This window comes from Centruroides vittatus, unplaced genomic scaffold (assembly GCF_030686945.1).
Source record: "Centruroides vittatus isolate TY-2023 unplaced genomic scaffold, ASM3068694v2 scaffold_1431, whole genome shotgun sequence".
NCBI classification, from domain to species: Eukaryota; Metazoa; Arthropoda; class Arachnida; order Scorpiones; family Buthidae; genus Centruroides; species Centruroides vittatus.
Genome location: NW_027122678.1, coordinates 972,342 through 991,528, shown reverse-complemented (window position 1 = coordinate 991,528; position 19,187 = coordinate 972,342). Strand labels below are relative to the sequence as shown.

The 19,187-nt window shown below is 28.5% G+C and overlaps 4 protein-coding genes across 4 annotated transcripts in view; 2 read left to right on the top strand and 2 right to left on the bottom strand.

Annotated features, from left to right (window-relative positions):
* Positions 1-19,187, bottom strand: part of LOC136986986 (uncharacterized) — a 461,301-nt gene that overhangs the window by 47,843 nt on the left and 394,271 nt on the right. The gene's annotated exons all lie outside the window — the stretch shown is intronic.
* On the top strand, positions 836-3,059 carry LOC136986995 (uncharacterized). Its single transcript, XM_067284628.1, has 3 exons — positions 836-1,089; positions 1,167-1,287; positions 2,804-3,059. The coding sequence occupies exons 1-3, from the start codon at positions 981-983 to the stop codon at positions 2,892-2,894; spliced, it is 321 nt and encodes a 106-aa protein (XP_067140729.1). The 5' UTR covers positions 836-980; the 3' UTR covers positions 2,895-3,059.
* On the top strand, positions 4,702-11,502 carry LOC136987002 (U-scoloptoxin(16)-Er10a-like). The gene is made up of 3 exons (XM_067284636.1): positions 4,702-4,956; positions 8,659-8,776; positions 11,305-11,502. The coding sequence occupies exons 1-3, from the start codon at positions 4,842-4,844 to the stop codon at positions 11,414-11,416; spliced, it is 345 nt and encodes a 114-aa protein (XP_067140737.1). The 5' UTR covers positions 4,702-4,841; the 3' UTR covers positions 11,417-11,502.
* On the bottom strand, positions 12,882-16,772 carry LOC136987003 (venom peptide MmKTx1-like). The gene is made up of 3 exons (XM_067284637.1): positions 16,636-16,772; positions 13,183-13,312; positions 12,882-13,097 (listed from the first exon to the last, which is right to left on the bottom strand). Exons 1-3 carry the CDS (start codon positions 16,712-16,714, stop codon positions 12,956-12,958), a joined length of 351 nt encoding a protein of 116 aa, XP_067140738.1. The 5' UTR covers positions 16,715-16,772; the 3' UTR covers positions 12,882-12,955.

The window sequence follows — 19,187 nt, the reverse complement described above, 5'->3', positions numbered from 1 at the left end:
CACGTCCCAACAATGTCTATTATTATACACGTCCCAACAATGTCTATTATTATACACGTCCCAACAATGTCTATTATTATACACGTCCCAACAATGTCTATTATTATACACGTCCCAACAATGTCTATTGTTATAATACTTTATCATTAATATTTTTAAAAGAAATTTTATAAAATATTTAAAATTATTTTTAAAACAATGCAATTAAAATCATTTCAAGTAATTTAAAAAATTGCATAAATTACAGAAATTTTATTCAAAGAGATTTAAGCAAATTTCTATTATTTCAATTAACTAATCTACATAAATATAAAAAATATTTAAGCAAAATTTAATTTTAAAAAATACAATTAAAAAATATCCGTTACTTTTAATCGATAAAAATTCGAATTTAAGAAAGACAAAACAAAAATATATTTCGAAATTTCCCAGTCAATACCCTTGTTGTTATTCATTAAAGTTAAAGAAGTTTATCAAAAATTTAATTTTTACTTTTATGTCAGGGTCATTAATATTAAATAAATAAATAAATAAATAAATTTAGGTCATAAATGACTAAGCACACAATCGATACTAATGACGACAATTATTAATTACATAACACAAAGCGTAATTGAAATTCACACCAACTGATGGTTTGCAAATAAAAAAGGGGTGCTTTACGTCACTTCCTGTGTTATAAATTTAATTAGAACAGTAAATTAAGTTTGTTTTCTATGTTAAAAAAATATATTCTATCGATAAAAGTCGTATTATATACTTCATATTAAGAAAAAAACAATAACAGTTTCCTTCTAAAAATCATTGAAGAGACGTAAACAGGATGACGTGATTAAAGACGAGTAAACATTTATAAACACCCCTCTTGCAAGAAGGTTGTAAAAATTATCAGAGGCCATTCCTATCTTGTTACTTTATATATATATATATATAGCTAGATCTGATAAAATGTTCAATAGTAGTATTCATTTACTTCAAAGATGAAGAGCATTCTGATCGTCGCCATCTTATTTCCATCAATATTTTGCACCAAAGATTTCGACTATTTCGAAGGAATTGTCACTTACCAAGGAGTATCCAGGCGAGGGAGTACGTTAGGAATTTTATTTTATATTTATTATATTTAAATTAAATCTAATTAATTTTTTTTAAATTTTATTATATAGAGAAATGCATCTTAGGACCTTGGATACATTTAGATGATGGTTCGGTTTTTCACGATTCGGACCGGTGCGAAATTAAAAAATGTCACATCACTGCACAAAAGGCCTATGTTGAAATTCAAAGGTAATTACCTGAATTTTAATTATAATTTAATTAAATATTTTTAATTTCATTTCATTTTTATCTGCTCAATTTATTATAAAAATTAAGCCATAGTTCCTAATTATTAACTTTTTATATTCAGGGGTGTCAAATTAGAGTACTTTTAAGACTATTAATATTTAAGTGTATCAAAAAGTTATTAAAGTAAAGTATATTTCAGCATCTCTGTGAGAGTGAGTGTGAGAGAGACTAAATGTGAAAGAGTGTGAGAATTTGAGAGGGAGTAAGAGAGACTGAGAGAGTGTGAGGCAGTGTGAGTGTGTGAGGAAGTGTTAAAGTGAGAGTGTGGAAGGGAATGAGAGAGGAAGTGAGAGAAAATGAGAGCGTATGACGTATAAGAAAATGAGGGAGTGAGATAGAGTGAGAGAGTAAGAGATGTGTAAGTGTGAGGGTGTGAGAAACAGTGGCGTAACTAGAAATTTTAACCCCTTAAGCAAAAAAGATGAAGGGCCCTCCAATGCTCAATGCCTAGTACAGTACATTCACAATTACGTTGGTATAGGATTTTAAATTGTTGGGAAATATTATACGTAAATATATTAGAATTTTCGTTTGCTGTAAGCAAATTAAATATCGAATAACAACAAAAAAGGCACTCCAAAAGTAATCTACAAAAAGATTTAGGTATATATTAAATTAAATATTCAATAAAAAATGCATTAAACATTAATTATTTAATTAATATAATAGTAAGCAGTATCCTAAAACAAAATATTAAGATTTTAAATTTAAAATTCAAACTTTGAAAATAATTTATAGTGTTATCAAATATTAATATTTACAGTTTAAATCTGTGTATAGTGAAGTAAATAAATATTTTTATTTTGTTTAAATCATTGTTTATGTTAATATCGACAACTTGAGATAAACTAATATCAAGTTGTAGAGATAAAGACATTTTCTAGGTATTATAGAACTTGTTTAAAATGATTTATATCCAAAATTAACAAAGTTATAAACGGTAGAAAATTCAAAATTCAAAAAATTCTCTAGAATTTCTATTATTGTAGAAATTCTAGAAAATTTTTTGAATTTTCATATTTTCAGGCAATTGTATTTGTATCAAACAAATTGAAAAATTAATATTTTTTGACAATATTATACTTAGTGTATTGAGTACTGCAACAATTTACTTAACTGTATTACAATTTTAGAATTACAGTATTCTAGAAGTTTTAAGTTCAAAATTTGCTTAGAATTGCGTTTTTCTAGACAGTTTTAGAAGAATTTGGCCAGGAAATGTCGATTTTCTACATTTAATTTATAATTCTCTATTTCAAAAATTGTTTTAATTATAGGGCTAGATCAACAAATAATCAACCATTCTATTGTTTTTGCCGGTTAATTATTAATTACTTATATAATCTACAGTTTATCAATGATAAATCATAAAGTGTAGAAGTTTTTAAGGCATTCCATTTATTCCATTGAATTCCATTTATCTCTATAATAATGAATTATATTTTTGTTGTTACAGTTGCAAGTACACGCTTCCAGAAAACTGCGAAAGACGAATATTGGAGCCTTATTTTCCACATTGTTGCCCAAAATCACCTAACTGCGAATAAGTTTTTACCACATTTCTTATTTATAAACATCATTATTATTTAATATAATCATTCTTTTGTAATGATCTGTTGTACGAAGTGCATTTGATGCTAATGACTTGAAAGAGAAATTAGTAACTCTGTAAATTTCATCGAAGGATATTTGTAAATAAATATATTTTTTTTCATATTTAAAATTTTATTTTTATGCTTATTATAATTAATATATCGTAATGTAATTTGGAAGGATATAATTTACATTTAAATAAGATTTCTTACGTCATGGTAAATGTAAGAATAAGGTTATAACTCTTATTACATGTTATAAAATTATGAAGTGTAATAAGTAGGGTACTGTTAGGGTACCAATCAGATAGAGTAAACGAGAAAGAATTAAAAATACATAATATAAATGTTAAACAGTTTAACCCGCAACAACAATGCCCTGTAAACGACGGCCATCTTTCAGGAACGTTTCTTTTTGAAATGCACACAAAATAACCTCCGAACAACGGCCATCTTAATGTTCCTGACCGTTGTTTAGAGATTTGACTGTAAACGAAGTTGTAGTTATACACTATAGTGAAACGTAGTGCAAATCTTAAGCAGATAGAACCAACTGGCTTCCAGTGACAAAGTATTTAAAATATATGGAGTTAAATGTGTAGACGTTAATTTACATACTTTTCTCGTGTTTATTTTAATTTATAGTTTAAAACAATATAAAAATATGATGTTTCTTTCAACAAATCTAATTTCTTATTATAAATTTATGTATAAATTAAATATTTAAGTAGATGTATAGTAAGATACGCGCTAATTTATATTTTCCTATAATAAATAATCAAGGATTCGAATCCATGAAGTTCACATGAGTCCATACCAGTTCACATTAGAGCTGGCACTCCAATTCTTGAATTGTACCAATCTACAATCAATTATGAATAAGAATGAAGAATAGAGCTGGCACTCCAATTCAATTTTTCAATTGTGCACACTATTCTGGGTGAGAATGAAGAGTAGAATTGGCCTTCCAATTCTAAAATTTTACCAATCTATGACCAATAGGAGTGAGAATGAAGAATAGAAGTGGCACCAATTCATTAATTGGTTTAGAGTTCTAACTTTGTTCTTCATTCTCACTCATAATCGATTGTACAGTAGATTGGCATAATCTCTCATAATGAAGCTGGCTGTTTGGCATAAATTACATGGTAAATTACTCAGAAATAAAGCAACTGTATGGCACCTAGTGTACTGATTCTTCACTGAAAATTGAAGCTGGTCATGAAGCACGAGTTACTGATACCACGTTCAAAAATGAAATTAATCGTGTGGCAGGTAGTGTGCTGATGTCGCACGTTAACAAAACTAGTTTCTATTAACTTTCAGAAAAATATTTTACGTTTTACTTTAAATTTTATTATTACTTTTATAATAAAAGCAAAATAACTAGCGAAGGAAGATGCTATCACCTCACGTTAATGGACGAAATGTGTGAAAGTCGCAAATTTGAAAGTATAATTAACACTTTTGTACTAGGGTGAGTAAAGAAAAGTATTGCAAGAAGTTATCCAACTATCAATATATAAACGACTTATTTATTATAATATAAAATAAAGCAAACGATATTTTTCTTAACTTTATACAAAAATGTTTGGCTGAAAACTTTTTATTTATAATGTTTACAAAGTGTTACACAAACAAGAATTGTATATACTGTAACACAATTAAGTACAGTAAAGCCACAATGTAGTATAATAGTGAAAGAAGTAGTACATAATAGCTTTTATCATTGCAGTTCATTAACAACGATGTATTTCCCGTTTAATAAGTTGGTCGGGATGGAGGGGAATGGATAATTAACGGTATAGAACACCCAACGATAACAACTCATCACTCTGTTAGTAGCTTATTTTGTTAACTTAGTTGTAACGTTTGTCGTAAATAAATTCTACGTTCTATACTATGAAGTGTGCTTTATTATTTCTTGCTATCAGCATCCTGGTAACGTTGCTGAGTGCATTTCGTAAGTCTGGAAATAAGCCAAACGTTCGTTTCCGGGTTGTACCCAATGTCAATGGTGAGTTTTTTTTTTAATCCAACTCTAAATTATTGCGGTGTTATCGTGGCTAATTATGGAGTTTAAATGTTGATTTTTGATATTTTATGTGAAAATATTGTTATAATTTTCGGATATTTGTAATTTTCACGATTTCGAAGTTCTATTTTTAATAATTGGGATGAAGGAAACTTGTAAACAGGACGATTATAATGCTTAATTCCTTATAAAAAATTAGTTTTTTTATTAAGTATGTCTTGTAGTAAGTATACGGTTATCAGCTGTATAATTTATTTAACATTAGAATTGGATTTACGAATAAATTAAGTCACAGTTTAGGGCATCATGCTTATAAATTTATTATTGTTTGGTAGAGAGAAGGGCTTTTTATATACGTTAGAGCCACAACAAATCTAAATTCTGCCTTTGTTGGCATGATTTTCAAGTAGTATTTTATTAAAATATTAAATAATAAACTGCGTGAAAGTTCTAACAAGATAGTAATACAAGCAAACCTCTGAACAACGACCACTGATGAAAACATTATAAAAAAAGCCAATGTTTGGAGGTAATTTAGAGGTGCCATCATTGGAGGTTCGACTGCACTTATATATTAATACAGTCCTTTATTCCAACAATTTATTGTAATTCCTTTACGATGTTTATAATAAATAAAAATTTAAATTTATTGCTATTTAATATTGTCATTTATATAAAATTATACGCTGATTAATTTAAATACATGTAAACTTTATAGGCATTTTATAATCGTACAGCTATTCATTATTAATGTAGTCTTTTATCAAGGACAAGGTAGACTCAGCAAAGCCTCTCTATCCAGGACATGATTACGGAAAGGTTTTATTAATTTAATCTTTTATGTAAAAATTGGCAATGATATAAATTTAAGTGAATTAATAAGACAATACATCTGCTTTTATTTATGGTTTTTTTACGATTTTCAGATGGAGTCAAGACAGTTGTAACTGATTTTCACACTCTTCTGTCTGCTTCTACATAATTATTGATGAAAAATACATTTTTAATTTTAAAAAATCTCAATATTGATTCATATTTAAGAACGTAAGCTCAAGTTGTGTTGTGACTCGCTTTACGACTCGTGTCGTAAGAGCGGGGTTTAATGTAAATTAAACAATTAAAGAAAATGCAATAACAGATGAATGAAATCTTATTTAATTATGATATAATTTATCTTAATGTTCATATTTATTTAATATAGTAAATTATTAGGTGTATGGAAGTAAATTATTAAATATGAAGGATGCAAATCACATAACATATCCAGAATATGTTATGTGATTTGTTCTGTAGTGATGAATATAAGTGAAAGTAAAATTTGCTAGTAATATTTAGGAATTTTAAGAATAATAATGCTATATATAAAGATAACTTTTCAGTTTTTATACATTTTCTTAGCCTGTTTGGAAGACTAAATTAGTTATTTTGCTTTAATTAACGTTAAGTTCTTTAGTTCTGATAACGTATTATTAATATTGTATTCATGCTGGACTAATTTAATGTATTAAATAGACTTGCTCATATATAATAAAATACATTAAACGTGGCACTTTCTGACACTTTATTGCATTCCTGTATGGAATGCAATAAAGACTTGCGATGCATTTAGAGAATTTTTATCTCCTCCTCAGATAACCATACATACCATCCAGGGCCTTATTTTAAGTTACCTTCAATTATTTATAGTCCGCACAACAAGGGGCCTGGCAGCTGATTTGAGAACGTCTTTAAATAAATACATAAAAATATATTAATTAATGAATTATAAAATAAATTAATATGATTGCAATAGGCATAAATTTCACAAGGTAATTTAGCTTAATCCTATGAAAAAATGAGATAAATTGATCATTTCACCCATGAAAATTATAATTTCTTGTAAAATTGAATAGCTTATTATTGTAAAAACAGCAATTAAATATGACAGATAATATTTTTACTAAATATGTATTTAGCACGTTTTAAATAATAAAATTTATTCATGTAATTAATTTGATAATATGCAGTTGAAAAAGTTTTGCCTATTTTCATTAATTAAAACACAAATCACTTTGCAAAAGTTGAGAAATTTTCGAAGTTTGGTTGTGCAAGAAAGTGGAAATTTCCATTTGGTTGTCATTAAACATCTGTTGGTTGCATCATAATCAGCATTAAATAAGTACTTCCAAAGTAATGTTTAATATTAAAACATATAAAATATTTTGTTAATGAATAGGGTATGCATTATTCTTTACTGTGTAATCTTGGCTCTTATTATTCATTACAGATGCTATAAATGTAATGACCCTTGCTATAGTAAATGTAGTAGATTTTCTGCTGTAATCAATATCACGAGCCCTCTATAATCAATACAGTCAACTCTTGCTGTAGCGAATCCATTACATCAATCTGTGATTCTATTCTTCAGTAATTCTTGCCATAGTAAATTAGTGAAATCTTTGCTCTAGTAAATATAATGAATCTATTGCATTTGTGATTCGTATAAAATTAAAAGTTCTGGATATGGAATCGAAATTTGTAAATCTTATGGATTTTTTTCGGCGTGGAACAGCTCAGAGTGCCTCTAAAGATGATTGAAACTAAGTTTTAAGTTTGCATGAATTCCACAGTATTAAAGTTTCCTTTCTGTTGGATATAAAAAGGAGGATTAAAAACCTAAGATTTTATATCTTTTACCTTAATATATGATTAAACTATAAAGTAAAATAATATAAATAATTATATGGCATAATAAAAAGCAAGTGTGCCTGCTGATTAATGTCTCAGGAGGCAAGACACTTACGATTTAAATTAACTAAATAACCAATTAATTCACAAAAATCATATTCTTTAAACAAATTTAATTTTACTTATATCTTCATTTGTCTTATTCAAATGCTTTTGCTATTCGAATAAAGCTAATCTCAGAAAAGGTAACTGCCCTGTCTGTGGTCCATATGAGAACCAAGAGCATCCTTGGCACTGAGAATTAAATCATCGAATCATCCAGATCAATTGAAATTGACCTAAATTCAATTTTTTTTCTTAACATTACTATATTAAAGTTACTACTTTCATATTTATAAAACTTCCTCTGTCTTCTTTTGAACACTTGGATGATTTTCCAAGAAGAGATGCCTTCCAGGAGGGCATTCTATTAGAAACTCGCCGCTATTTAGATACTAGATACGTGAAGAAAACACGGATAACTTCACAAACTTCTTGGTGAGATGCGAATCCACGACCACTGTTCGATGATTTTATCCACTCGGCAATTGGTGGGCATTCCATTGAAAGAGGGAAGAACAAAAAAATTTTGAGTGGATTACAGAAAATTAACACAACTTACAAAATTGCCTTTCAAAGTCGAGGCTTATTTTACAAATCTCCTCCAAGAATATTTATGATTTAATTAAGAAAACCAAGGTTTCTCTCAGTTCACAGAATCAAAAGAAATCTCCTTCAAGAAAATTGCTGGAAATATCATTTCCTTTTCTGAAATTTGCTTTATTCGAATAACAATTACGTAGAGCAAAAGTATTTTGTAAGAGTAAAAGATAAATGGCAATGTTAAGTAATCAAGTTGATATTCTAATGAGGAATTATTACTGTTAATTGAAAATTTGTAGTCGAATAAAAGTATGCTATTCTTTGTACTTTTTTTCTACAATGTTAAAATTATATAATTTCAATTTTCTGATTTAGGTAAATGTAAGGTGAAAAATAAAAATCGAGAAAATCATGAAGTATGGTATAATAAGAAAAAATGCGAAAAATTTACTTGTATGGTCGACGATGATTTTGCATTTTTGCTTATAAGAAGGTAAGTAATTTATTTATTTTTCATCCTTGCATAACGAAAAATAAGTATAATTTCAATATAACAAAGTATAACTCTTGTAAATTTCATTCGTTTTGAAGAGTTAAACTTACGTAATACATGTAAATTATAACACCCAAATACAGTTGTTTGCACTGGAAATCTGGGTTCGAGTTCAGGTTTAAAACTTCAGGAATTTATGGGCTATATGTTACTCACTATGGGCTGTACAAATTCTCTTAAGTCCTAAAAGTACAAGAGAAAAAAGCCAAAAATAAACAGCTGTTAGTAAAATTTTAGTGAGATTTTATTTAAAAAATTTCAAATATTTTAATTTAAATAATTATTCTAATACTTAGTGAATGTTAGAGAAAATATAATTCACACGACACAATTTCATAATTTATAAAAGTTAAATTAGAAGTATTTTTTTAAATTTTTGTTTTATTTTATTCAATTAAAAATTCATGTTAATTTAATGACTCAGAATCTTCTCCTTAAAATACCACAAACAGGAAGTTTAAATATTAAAAAAAGAATTTGAAATTTGATAATATTTAAGTATTTAATGTTTTCGATTTATTAAATTAAACATATATTTATATTTTTATTAATTACATTATTTACATTATGAGATTTTTTTAATTTAATACTTTATACTGAACAGGGTTAGAGTTAATACAGTAAAGAAGTAAATATGTTACAGCTTCTGTCAATGTTGACTGAAAAAATTCAATTTATCCCTGCACATAGGTAGGTAGCGCTGTAACACATAAAGATTGATTACTAGCGCCATCTATCAATTTTTGTATGTTACAGCGCCACCTGTGAAATTACGTGAGAATATTCCAGAGAAATATATCCGTAATGCCAATTTAATAAACATTCCGTATATATAAATATTAAATCGAATTTTAAAATATTAAACTAAAACATAATAATTATTTTGGAAATTATTTGTAACATTTAAAAATTCAAAAATTGTTTTTTTTATAATTTTGTGTTCTGTTCTGTGTTCTGTGTGTACCGTCCTTGTAATCCAAAAAAATGATTCTTGGTAGACGACCTTACAGCAATGGTTAGAAAATTTACGGTTTATTTTAAAAGGTTTTTAATCAAATGCATTTCGGGTTGGTTTATGTTTCCAATCCCTCTTCAGTACTGTTAAAAATACAAATCATAATAAAGTTTATGACATTATTAAATATCACGTAAAAAGGGGGGAATATAATAACAAAAACTTACATATTATATGATGGTACAGTACATCTTAAAATTATGTTTCTATTTTTTTTTATCACATAGGTGTATAACCATTCTCTGTAATAGAAAAATATACATAAATTATTGCGGTTTAATACAATTTGATAAAATATATACAGTTATTCATTTTAGATTTTCTATGAAAACTTTCATTTCCAGTAAATATGTGTTATTTCCATTAAGAATAAAACAGAGTAAAAAACCGACATCAGGTGTTTATCCGGTCTTAACCAGAGTAACATACCCACAAGTAATGTTATCCAATTCATTCCTAATATTCCATACAGTGGAGGCGCCCTCTATTAATTTATACCATTGAGATCAATTGACATGCCTTCTGAAATATTAATTAGATTCTCTTTAGGGTGTTTTTTAATTTGTATATGTTCTATATGTTTTTTATAACTAAAAATATCAGTTGTTTTAATTAAATATCGCAACTTTTTCTGATAAATGTAACTTCTTTTAGGTTTTTATTAATGTAAAACTTTTTTATATATTAGAAAGAAGATTACCATTTTTTAAAGTATTTAAAATGAAATTCGTGTTGCTTTGCTGTTTTTCTAAGAAAAACACATGTTTAAAGAATAAAATAACAAGTTATAATTCGATTAACAAATAATCTTCACTTATTTTTTATAAATTCGGACTTATTCACATACAACTCATTCACTCCTCAGTATTATGAATGGTTTTAACGTTGGAATGTTGTTTGTAGGTAGAGTAAATGTCTATTTCTAAAATTCTTAGCGGTTATATGGTTAATATATGAAAAAATACTGTAAAAATGAATTTTTTTTTCGAATTACAGCATATGCTAAAACTGTTTTTATTATAACGCAAATAACACATCATTCAACGTATATAAATTTCCATAGGATGGCTTCACTACAATTACTTCAAACTGTACAATAGGAAGCTATGTATCATATACATACACATCTCTCTTATAGAGATTAAATTTTATAATATACAATAAAATTATTAATTTACTTAGCATGAGGCGATTTCCTCATCAGTATGGTTACTGACAGGCTATAAAAGAGCTTGAAAGCGCTTAAGATCTTTAAATGACAGGTCGTTAAATAAGTTAAAAGATAAGAATTAATTATTAAATATAGATTTTTTCTAGGCAGCAGGGAAAACTTCGATGTATCTGGCATTAATTTGATTATCGACCCGGCCGGATTTAAATTTTAAATGAGAATAAATAAAATAATTTATTATTAAACTTAAAATAAAATTATAATTTCTATTATTTTATTTAGGTGCATTGATACTCCCAAAGAAGAAGACATACCTCAAGGGTGCGAATTGCTATGTACAGGAAAAGGAAAGATATATCCTGAATGCTGCGAATATGTAATTGGATGTGAATAGGAATTTTTTAATACTAAACAATACTTTATCATATTTTACATGTAAACATAAGTAATCAATAAATACTTCCATTATATAACTCTTAAGTATTCGTAATTTTTATTAAATTCCTTTTCTTTATTCCTAAATAATTTCTTATGATTTCATCCTCAGATCCTTAATGATGGATCGAGTTGATCAATTTTTTGAACATGGTTCATGAATTGAACGTATGGGATAAAGGAACGCAACACATCTGCCAAGGAAGATTCCTCTCGGGAACATTTTCTAAAAACTCTTAATTAGATGTTAGACACGTGAAGAAAACCTGGAAATCTCCACTTTGGTAAGATGCGAACCCGCGACCAACTACTACTGTTTAGTGGTTTTAATTCACTAGTCTCTGCTGGGGTGATAATTTAAGGACTAAGTTATGGATAATTCTATAATTGACTCAGAATATCTTTCTCTGTGATCAAGTAGTGATGTTTAAGATTTCTAGACATTTTGTAAATGTCCCTGTACAATAGTAAATATACCTGAGTTTATGATGATTTTTAAGATATATTAAGACGATTTAATAAACTATTAGGAAGATGAATTCATATATATCATATAATTCACTTTAATAGTTATTCTTTTAATATACAATACTCTTGGAGACTATCTCTAAAAGAAATGGATTTACGGGAAAACTATTCCATGAGGATTTGCAATGTAATCTTTTATAAGAATGATATATATATATACAGTATATATAATCTTGGAGAAAGCCTTCAAATTTATATAATTCGTTTCCTAGCCCGCCCAAGATATTCTTCAGGAATATTTTCCATTATTATTAAGATTTCCATGAGTATTTCATTCTGAGTTTTCTCCAATTTATCGATTTCTATTTAATACTGTTCAATTGAAGTTGAGTGTTTTGATTGTGTTGACATGCCTGAAAAGAGGAATAGATTTTGCCATGCCATAAGAGTAGATATACAATAAAATTTCGATTTAAGTTTCCAAAATGGACATTATATTGAGTGTAGTGCTAATTGAAATACCTCAAACAATAAACATTATATAAAACAGTAATAAAGTCTATATATAAGTTTGAGTCAGGAAATTTAGTGATAACCATGTCATTTGTAACTCAAAATACTACATTTAGTAACACAGATTTAATGGTTTCTCTATTACGGGAAGGATTCGTTGGCAAATTTTTATTGACAGTTTAGAGAGGTGGCACTATTTGTGTATTTGACCGTATATCGTTTGTACAAACTAGTGATACTAAAGATTTTGTGAATTATTGAGAAGTGTGAGAAGGAATTGTTGAGAGGAAATTGTGAGAAGAACCTAGCCCTTATTTAGGTTGTTACTAAATGTGAAAAAACCCAAAACGAAAGAAAAGTTTAGCAAAAGAAAATCATAAAAATCAACAGCGAAATCTGAACAGTGCTAAAATGCAATAAGTATAAATTAAAAGTATGCTATCTTAAGAACTTTATTATACGATTTGAAGCATAAAAATACAATAATAATTTCAAATTAAAATTATTAGTTTTAAAATTATGTCATATAGTATTTTGGATTATATTTTGGAAATATAGGAATATCATCTTCCTCGCACTCGACGTTAATGCAACAATCGGGGTATTGACCTTTTCCTGGCACTCCTCTGCAGTTTGAAGGAAAAATTACACTCGAACATCTAAAAAAAATTGTAAAATCTTCATTCATATATCATTAGCAATAAGCTATATCACAAAATTTCTATAAATTCTATATTAAATTACGTTTTTCCAATCAATGTTGTTCCTATTGGAGTCACTTCGCAGGAATATTGGACGCATCTATCAGGATCGTGCCACTTTTCTCCTATTTGCAATACTTCTCCAGTACGAGTCTTACAAATTGAAGAATTGACTGAAATTAAATATAATATATTATAAAATGTTTTAAATAATTATAACATTAGGTACTGCTCATGCTTAATGAAAGTAGCAAATGGTGTTCTCTAACATGGAACAAAAGATGAAGAAGAAAACGACGAAGTTTACGCCTGTTACTAATATAAATTCTTTATTAAGTAATTATATTATGTAACATTCAATTAACTGTAACTGAGAGGATCGCTCTCCATGATTCGGGTTCGAGTTAGGTCAAATCAGTAATCTTTACGTAAAATGATTCAGGTAAATCAGCCTAAATCCCTAACTGTATAACATATATAGATGTAGTTAAATTACCTATATTTTTGCGTCATATTTTTAAAAGATTGAAGTTAACTTAAATGATGCAGTAAGCTTTGACCCTATTGGTCCTATATACCAGGGGTGGGCAAGCAGGAGTTCGGTGGGAGCCGAAATGTAGGTTTTGCAACATGCATGAGAGCCGCAGTTCTGTTCTGTCGTGGCGGATAGTATGGTAAGGCGCGCGATTTTATTATATAATATAAAACAAACATTGAATTTTTTTAATAAACATATTTTCACACAATTATAAAAATAAAATTGTAAAAATAATAATAAAAAACAGAAATAAACACTTTTAGCAAGAGCAGCATGTAACTCAAAAAAAGCCGCATTTGCCCATGTCTGCTTATACTGTATTGATTCTATTCATATCACGTGAATCTTCAGAATAGTACTTTCTATTCATCCTTTAAGCAATATAATGGTGAATTTTACTATTCTTTACTTTTTTAAAGTTGGTTTTAGATAGTAAAACCTGTCTAAAACGGTACACGATGGTATACCAGATGTTTCCGTTTTATAGAGGTTTATACAATTCATATTTTGAAGCCTTTCTGTTCTAGAATAAGCGTTTTATGCCTCAAGAAAAAAGCGTATGTGGGTCACAACCGAAAAAACCTGCAAAGAAATCCAATACTCTTGGAATGTGTTTTAATTTATGTTCTAGAATTTAACTACTTTTACGCCAAAAAATTACTTTTTACTTAGTTTGTTATGAAATTGTTATCCAAAAAGTATTGCAATTCCGTCTTAGACAGTTTACCGTTTGTAGAGGATATATTTTAGACTGGTTCTACTACATTTATGATCGTATGGCGTATGCTGTTAGTATAATAAATGATAGCGAGCTAATAATGTATTTTTTCTTAATAATTTTATTTTAAAAGCATTATTTTATTATTTAATTTAATAAATATATTTTAAAATACATTCGAACCTCTGAACAACGGCCATCTCAAAACAATAGCTGGCCGTTGTTAGAGGTGTTTGACTGTACTTTTCAATTTCGAATTGTCAATGCTTTTTAGAAATGCTATTGCCATCTGTTGTCAAAAATCTGAAACATTTACAATTGTAGATTCTTACTAAATTGTGTCAATTTAACTCACATTAATATTATTTAAATGTATTTTAATTGCATAATTAATAAGCTAAATGATTGGAACGCAATTAAATTTATTAAATCATCCACATTTTTCTTAATATTGTTCCAAAGTAGATCATTAAACTGACGTAAATCACATAAATAACGTATATGGTTAACATTTTTTTAGTTTAAAATTAATACTAATTAAAGGAAAACTAAAGCTAAATAATTAAATTTTACAGCAATTTAAAAACAAATAACCTTAAATAATTATTATCATATACAGGACCTCTTATTAATTACGTATACAGTTTTGATCCACTTTTGATTCCTCTCGTCCTGTTGTGTGTACAGTGACGTACTCTTGGCATACTTCTCCATTTAATTACGTATACAATAGTCTATAACCCCGAACATTGGCGAAAACACTAATGAAACAGCACGAATGAAGTTCTATGTAGACAATGACTCGAATCCTCTCTTCCCACTGTGTACAATGATTTACTTTTCGCCACGTCCCTTAAATTGTACACATAAAATCGAATTCATACTCGTGTCATGTGATCCATAAGACTTTCATTTATTCCTCCAATTATCAGTTCTATGATAACGTGGTTAGAAACAGCCATAAACTACAACGAATTATAGTAAGATGGATAGTATTTTATGTTGCATAAAATACTATTCATCTTACTATAATTCGTTGCATTGAAGTGATAATAATCGGAGAATTTGGTGCAAGAACATAATAATTCAGTTTCTTTGTTGAATTTCACTTATAAAACACTTAATATTTCCAGATTCATAATCCATAATTTCTTATAAACTGCTTTTTAATGTAAAATAATTAATCACCTGTCATCTGTCCTAGACACAGGGAAAATTCGAAATCTATAGGATGAGTGATGCTTCAAAAAGTGAATAAACAAGATGACTTAATAAAAATTATTATTATTATTATTATAAATCGCTCAGTAACAGAGAAAATTAAACAGGAAGCATGTTTTTGGTCCTAGAAAAGTCCGAACCCGCATCCTATCTCTATACATATAAATAAAAGCATATATGACCATACATACCATAGTAGATTCAAGCCAAAATTATAAACTTACTTATAATTGAGTATTGAATGGAGGACATAAATTCATAGAGTAAATTATAATTATAAGAAATGTGAAGTATATATAAGAAAAGATAAATGGGTTTTGATAAATTGAAACCGTGTCGTATTTCTATCGTTGTTTCTAACACGCGATGCAGTGTAATCCTAATTTTTAAAGTATATTATGTATAATGGTTTAAATGTATTTATGCAACAAACTTTTGTTTTTAACAATTTTAGTTGACTGAAGAGAGGCATAGGCCCGAAACGCGGAATGTATATGCTTATCAACTGAAATACAGATGAAAATAAGCCAAGTGGTCGCTAGATTACACTGCATCGTGTGTTAGAAACAAAAATGGGTTTGAAAACTTATTCTTTTATAACTTATTCAACTATCTAAACATTTATTCGATGGAACAATAGAAATCATATTGTTTTGTTTATGTTTCTAAAGATAAACAAAGGTAAGAAGGAAGAAATTCAAGTTATTTTGATTGTGTCTGTGAATTCCGAATGCAGCCTGTTAAGCTGTTAAGCAAGTTTATGATGACTGCGGGTTCTTATCATAAAAATAATAAACAAACATCAACTACAAGATTTCACAAAACTCTGGAACCGTAGGAGATTAACTCCTATGGTTCTGCAGTTATAGGACACCTCAAATTGCTAACGCAGACTTATGCACACCCTGTATCATTTATTTAATTAAGATCCCTGCAGTTTGCTATATCCTTAACTTTTAGGGCTAACTGTACTAAAATTTGCATTTTGTATAATTAAAATAAATTATAAAAACACTTACCACTCTTGAAAAAATACGGTATTGCTTGTATAGTCATTGCAAAACTGAATAGAATTAATGTAATTTCTCTTATAGTCATCTTTTTATGAGTTTATTTAATGTAACGTTCAATGTTTATCGCTAATTTTCGTTTATATAACCAGATATTTCCTTTTATTCGTGATGTAAAATGCGATATCTTTTTTAAAATTCGATTCCTAATTTAAAATATAACGAAAAATAAATATAATATGAAATATAATATGTTTTTAATCATGTAAAAATATTTCCATCATAAAAATAATTCTAATTTAAAAAAATAATAATTAAATTTTTTATCTTTTACCCAGTTTTGTAAATTACTATGTAATTTAATCTATTGTACAGGACATTTAAGAATTTCTAAGAAATAAATATTGTTTCCACAAATTGGAAAAATAATAAAATCGAATTTTCACATTTTTCCTGGAAAAAATTAATAATAATACCATATGCACGGCTCTCGAGTATGCTTTACATATTAATTAAATATGGCTTAGACAATCATGTCTAAGCCTTATTTAATAAGCGTACCACTATTGGGTATCCGGGATCGAATCCGTGCTGTGGAAAAACACTAGAATTTCTCAGGATTTCCCGTCACCGGATTGTGGACGTGATCTATAGACCTGATAAAAGAAACCCTCTTTGTACCCACAGAGCGAAAAGAATAAGACTGATTTATATAGGGATAGATGAATGAATCGATGGAATAAGGAAACGAAACTCATACCCCTTGGTATGAGTTTCGTTTCCTTATTCCATTGGGATGGGATCCATACGGATGGGCTAACCTAAATAGCACCTGAATAGTATACACCAACATATTGGTAACTGGATTCTATTTGGTGTTAACGACTGGTTTCCAATAGACACTGGGCACTAAATGGGTGTTAAACGCATGAAGGAAACCTAGAAAATCACACGTGACCAGCCCGTTGGTGATTTATTGGTCTATTTGATTACGATATGTGGGCGATCTGTCGAGGGAGACCCTATATGTGTGAAACTAGATCCTCTTTAGGTATCCTAGTTCTAAAGGTGAAGAAAACGCCACGTGATCAGCCAGGTTGCGAGGCGCGAACCCACGACCAGGGTTTAGTCGTTTTCTCCACCCGAAATTAATGAATGAAAACAGTCTTAAACGCAAGCCTTTGGAGAATGTATTTAATTCGGACGTCTTTCTCCTAATTTCAAGTTTGCTTCGAACATGGTTAGTTGAAGGATTTTCCAAAGCATCTATAGCATCTCAACTGGTATCACGTCTTCATTTTGTTCTACGCAGGTATAAAATTACTCAAAAGATAGTTGACCGAATTAACTGACATTTTGATATCTCAGGAAACTAATTTTTCAGACACTATTTTAACGAAGAATAAATTTATAATTTTGTTTACAAAATATAACTTAAACTAATCTGATTCTCTTTCATGTTTTTTATCATTAAAATGTTTAGATAATTTTCTTCGTAATATAATTAATTTTTATTTTAAAAAATATATTATTATTACTAGTTTTCTATATCCAAAACGAAATGAAAAAATCAAAAATTGTCAAAAAATTATAAAACTTTAAGTAAGAAAAATTAATTGAAGAAGTTCATTTAATTATATAAAGAAAACTTATTTAAGTTATAAACCAAATATCAAGAAATTTATGATTAACGAACATTTTTTTCCTTTTATTTTTTAAAGTTTCAAATTTCTTAATTTAAAAATAAATTCCCCCTTTCTAAAATTAGATTCAATTCTCTTGCTCCTTAATAGAGATAGAAATGAGAATAAATTACAAATAGAAAATAACACAGTCAAACCTGTGAACAACGGACACTGATGAGAACATAAACATTGGCCGCTGTTAGGAAGTATTATTGGAGGTTCGACTGTATATAAATATATAAAATAATTCCAAATAAAATAATGTTATAACGTCTTATACAGTGTATCAACTTAAACCGGGAGTTTTTTCCAGGTTAGATTAGGTTGCGGAATAAAGCAACCAAAAATCGTATATTACGTCGCGCTTCCGCTGCTATCTGAGAAAAAACCAACAAGAAGAGGATAGCGCACAGCGGTTTGAGTGGTGCAATGTGATGCCAAATTTGCAATACGATAAACCACAGCTACTTCAACACAGTTTATGGAACGGCGAGGCACTATTATCGAATGATGTGTATAGTCGTCAAATTGCGCACCACTGGGCAAAGCGTGCTTCAGCACGCTCTGCTCAGTGGTGAGCATTGTGACGGACCACACGAAGCAGACATTTAACATAAAATACACAATGTACCCGGTGGTGTCCATTGTGTATTTTATCCTGAACGTCGGCTGTGGATTAGTGGTGAGCAGATTCCTCTATGTTTGCAAGAAAATGCTCACACGAAAATCCACAACTAGTGCAGGCATGGTACCAGCAGGATGAGGAAGTATATCCCAAGAAAAAATGTCAGAATTAACGTGCTGTAGAAAAATATATTAAACATTTGTTCTACCCTTAGATTATCGTAGTAAAACTTGTGATGCAAATTTTAGTTT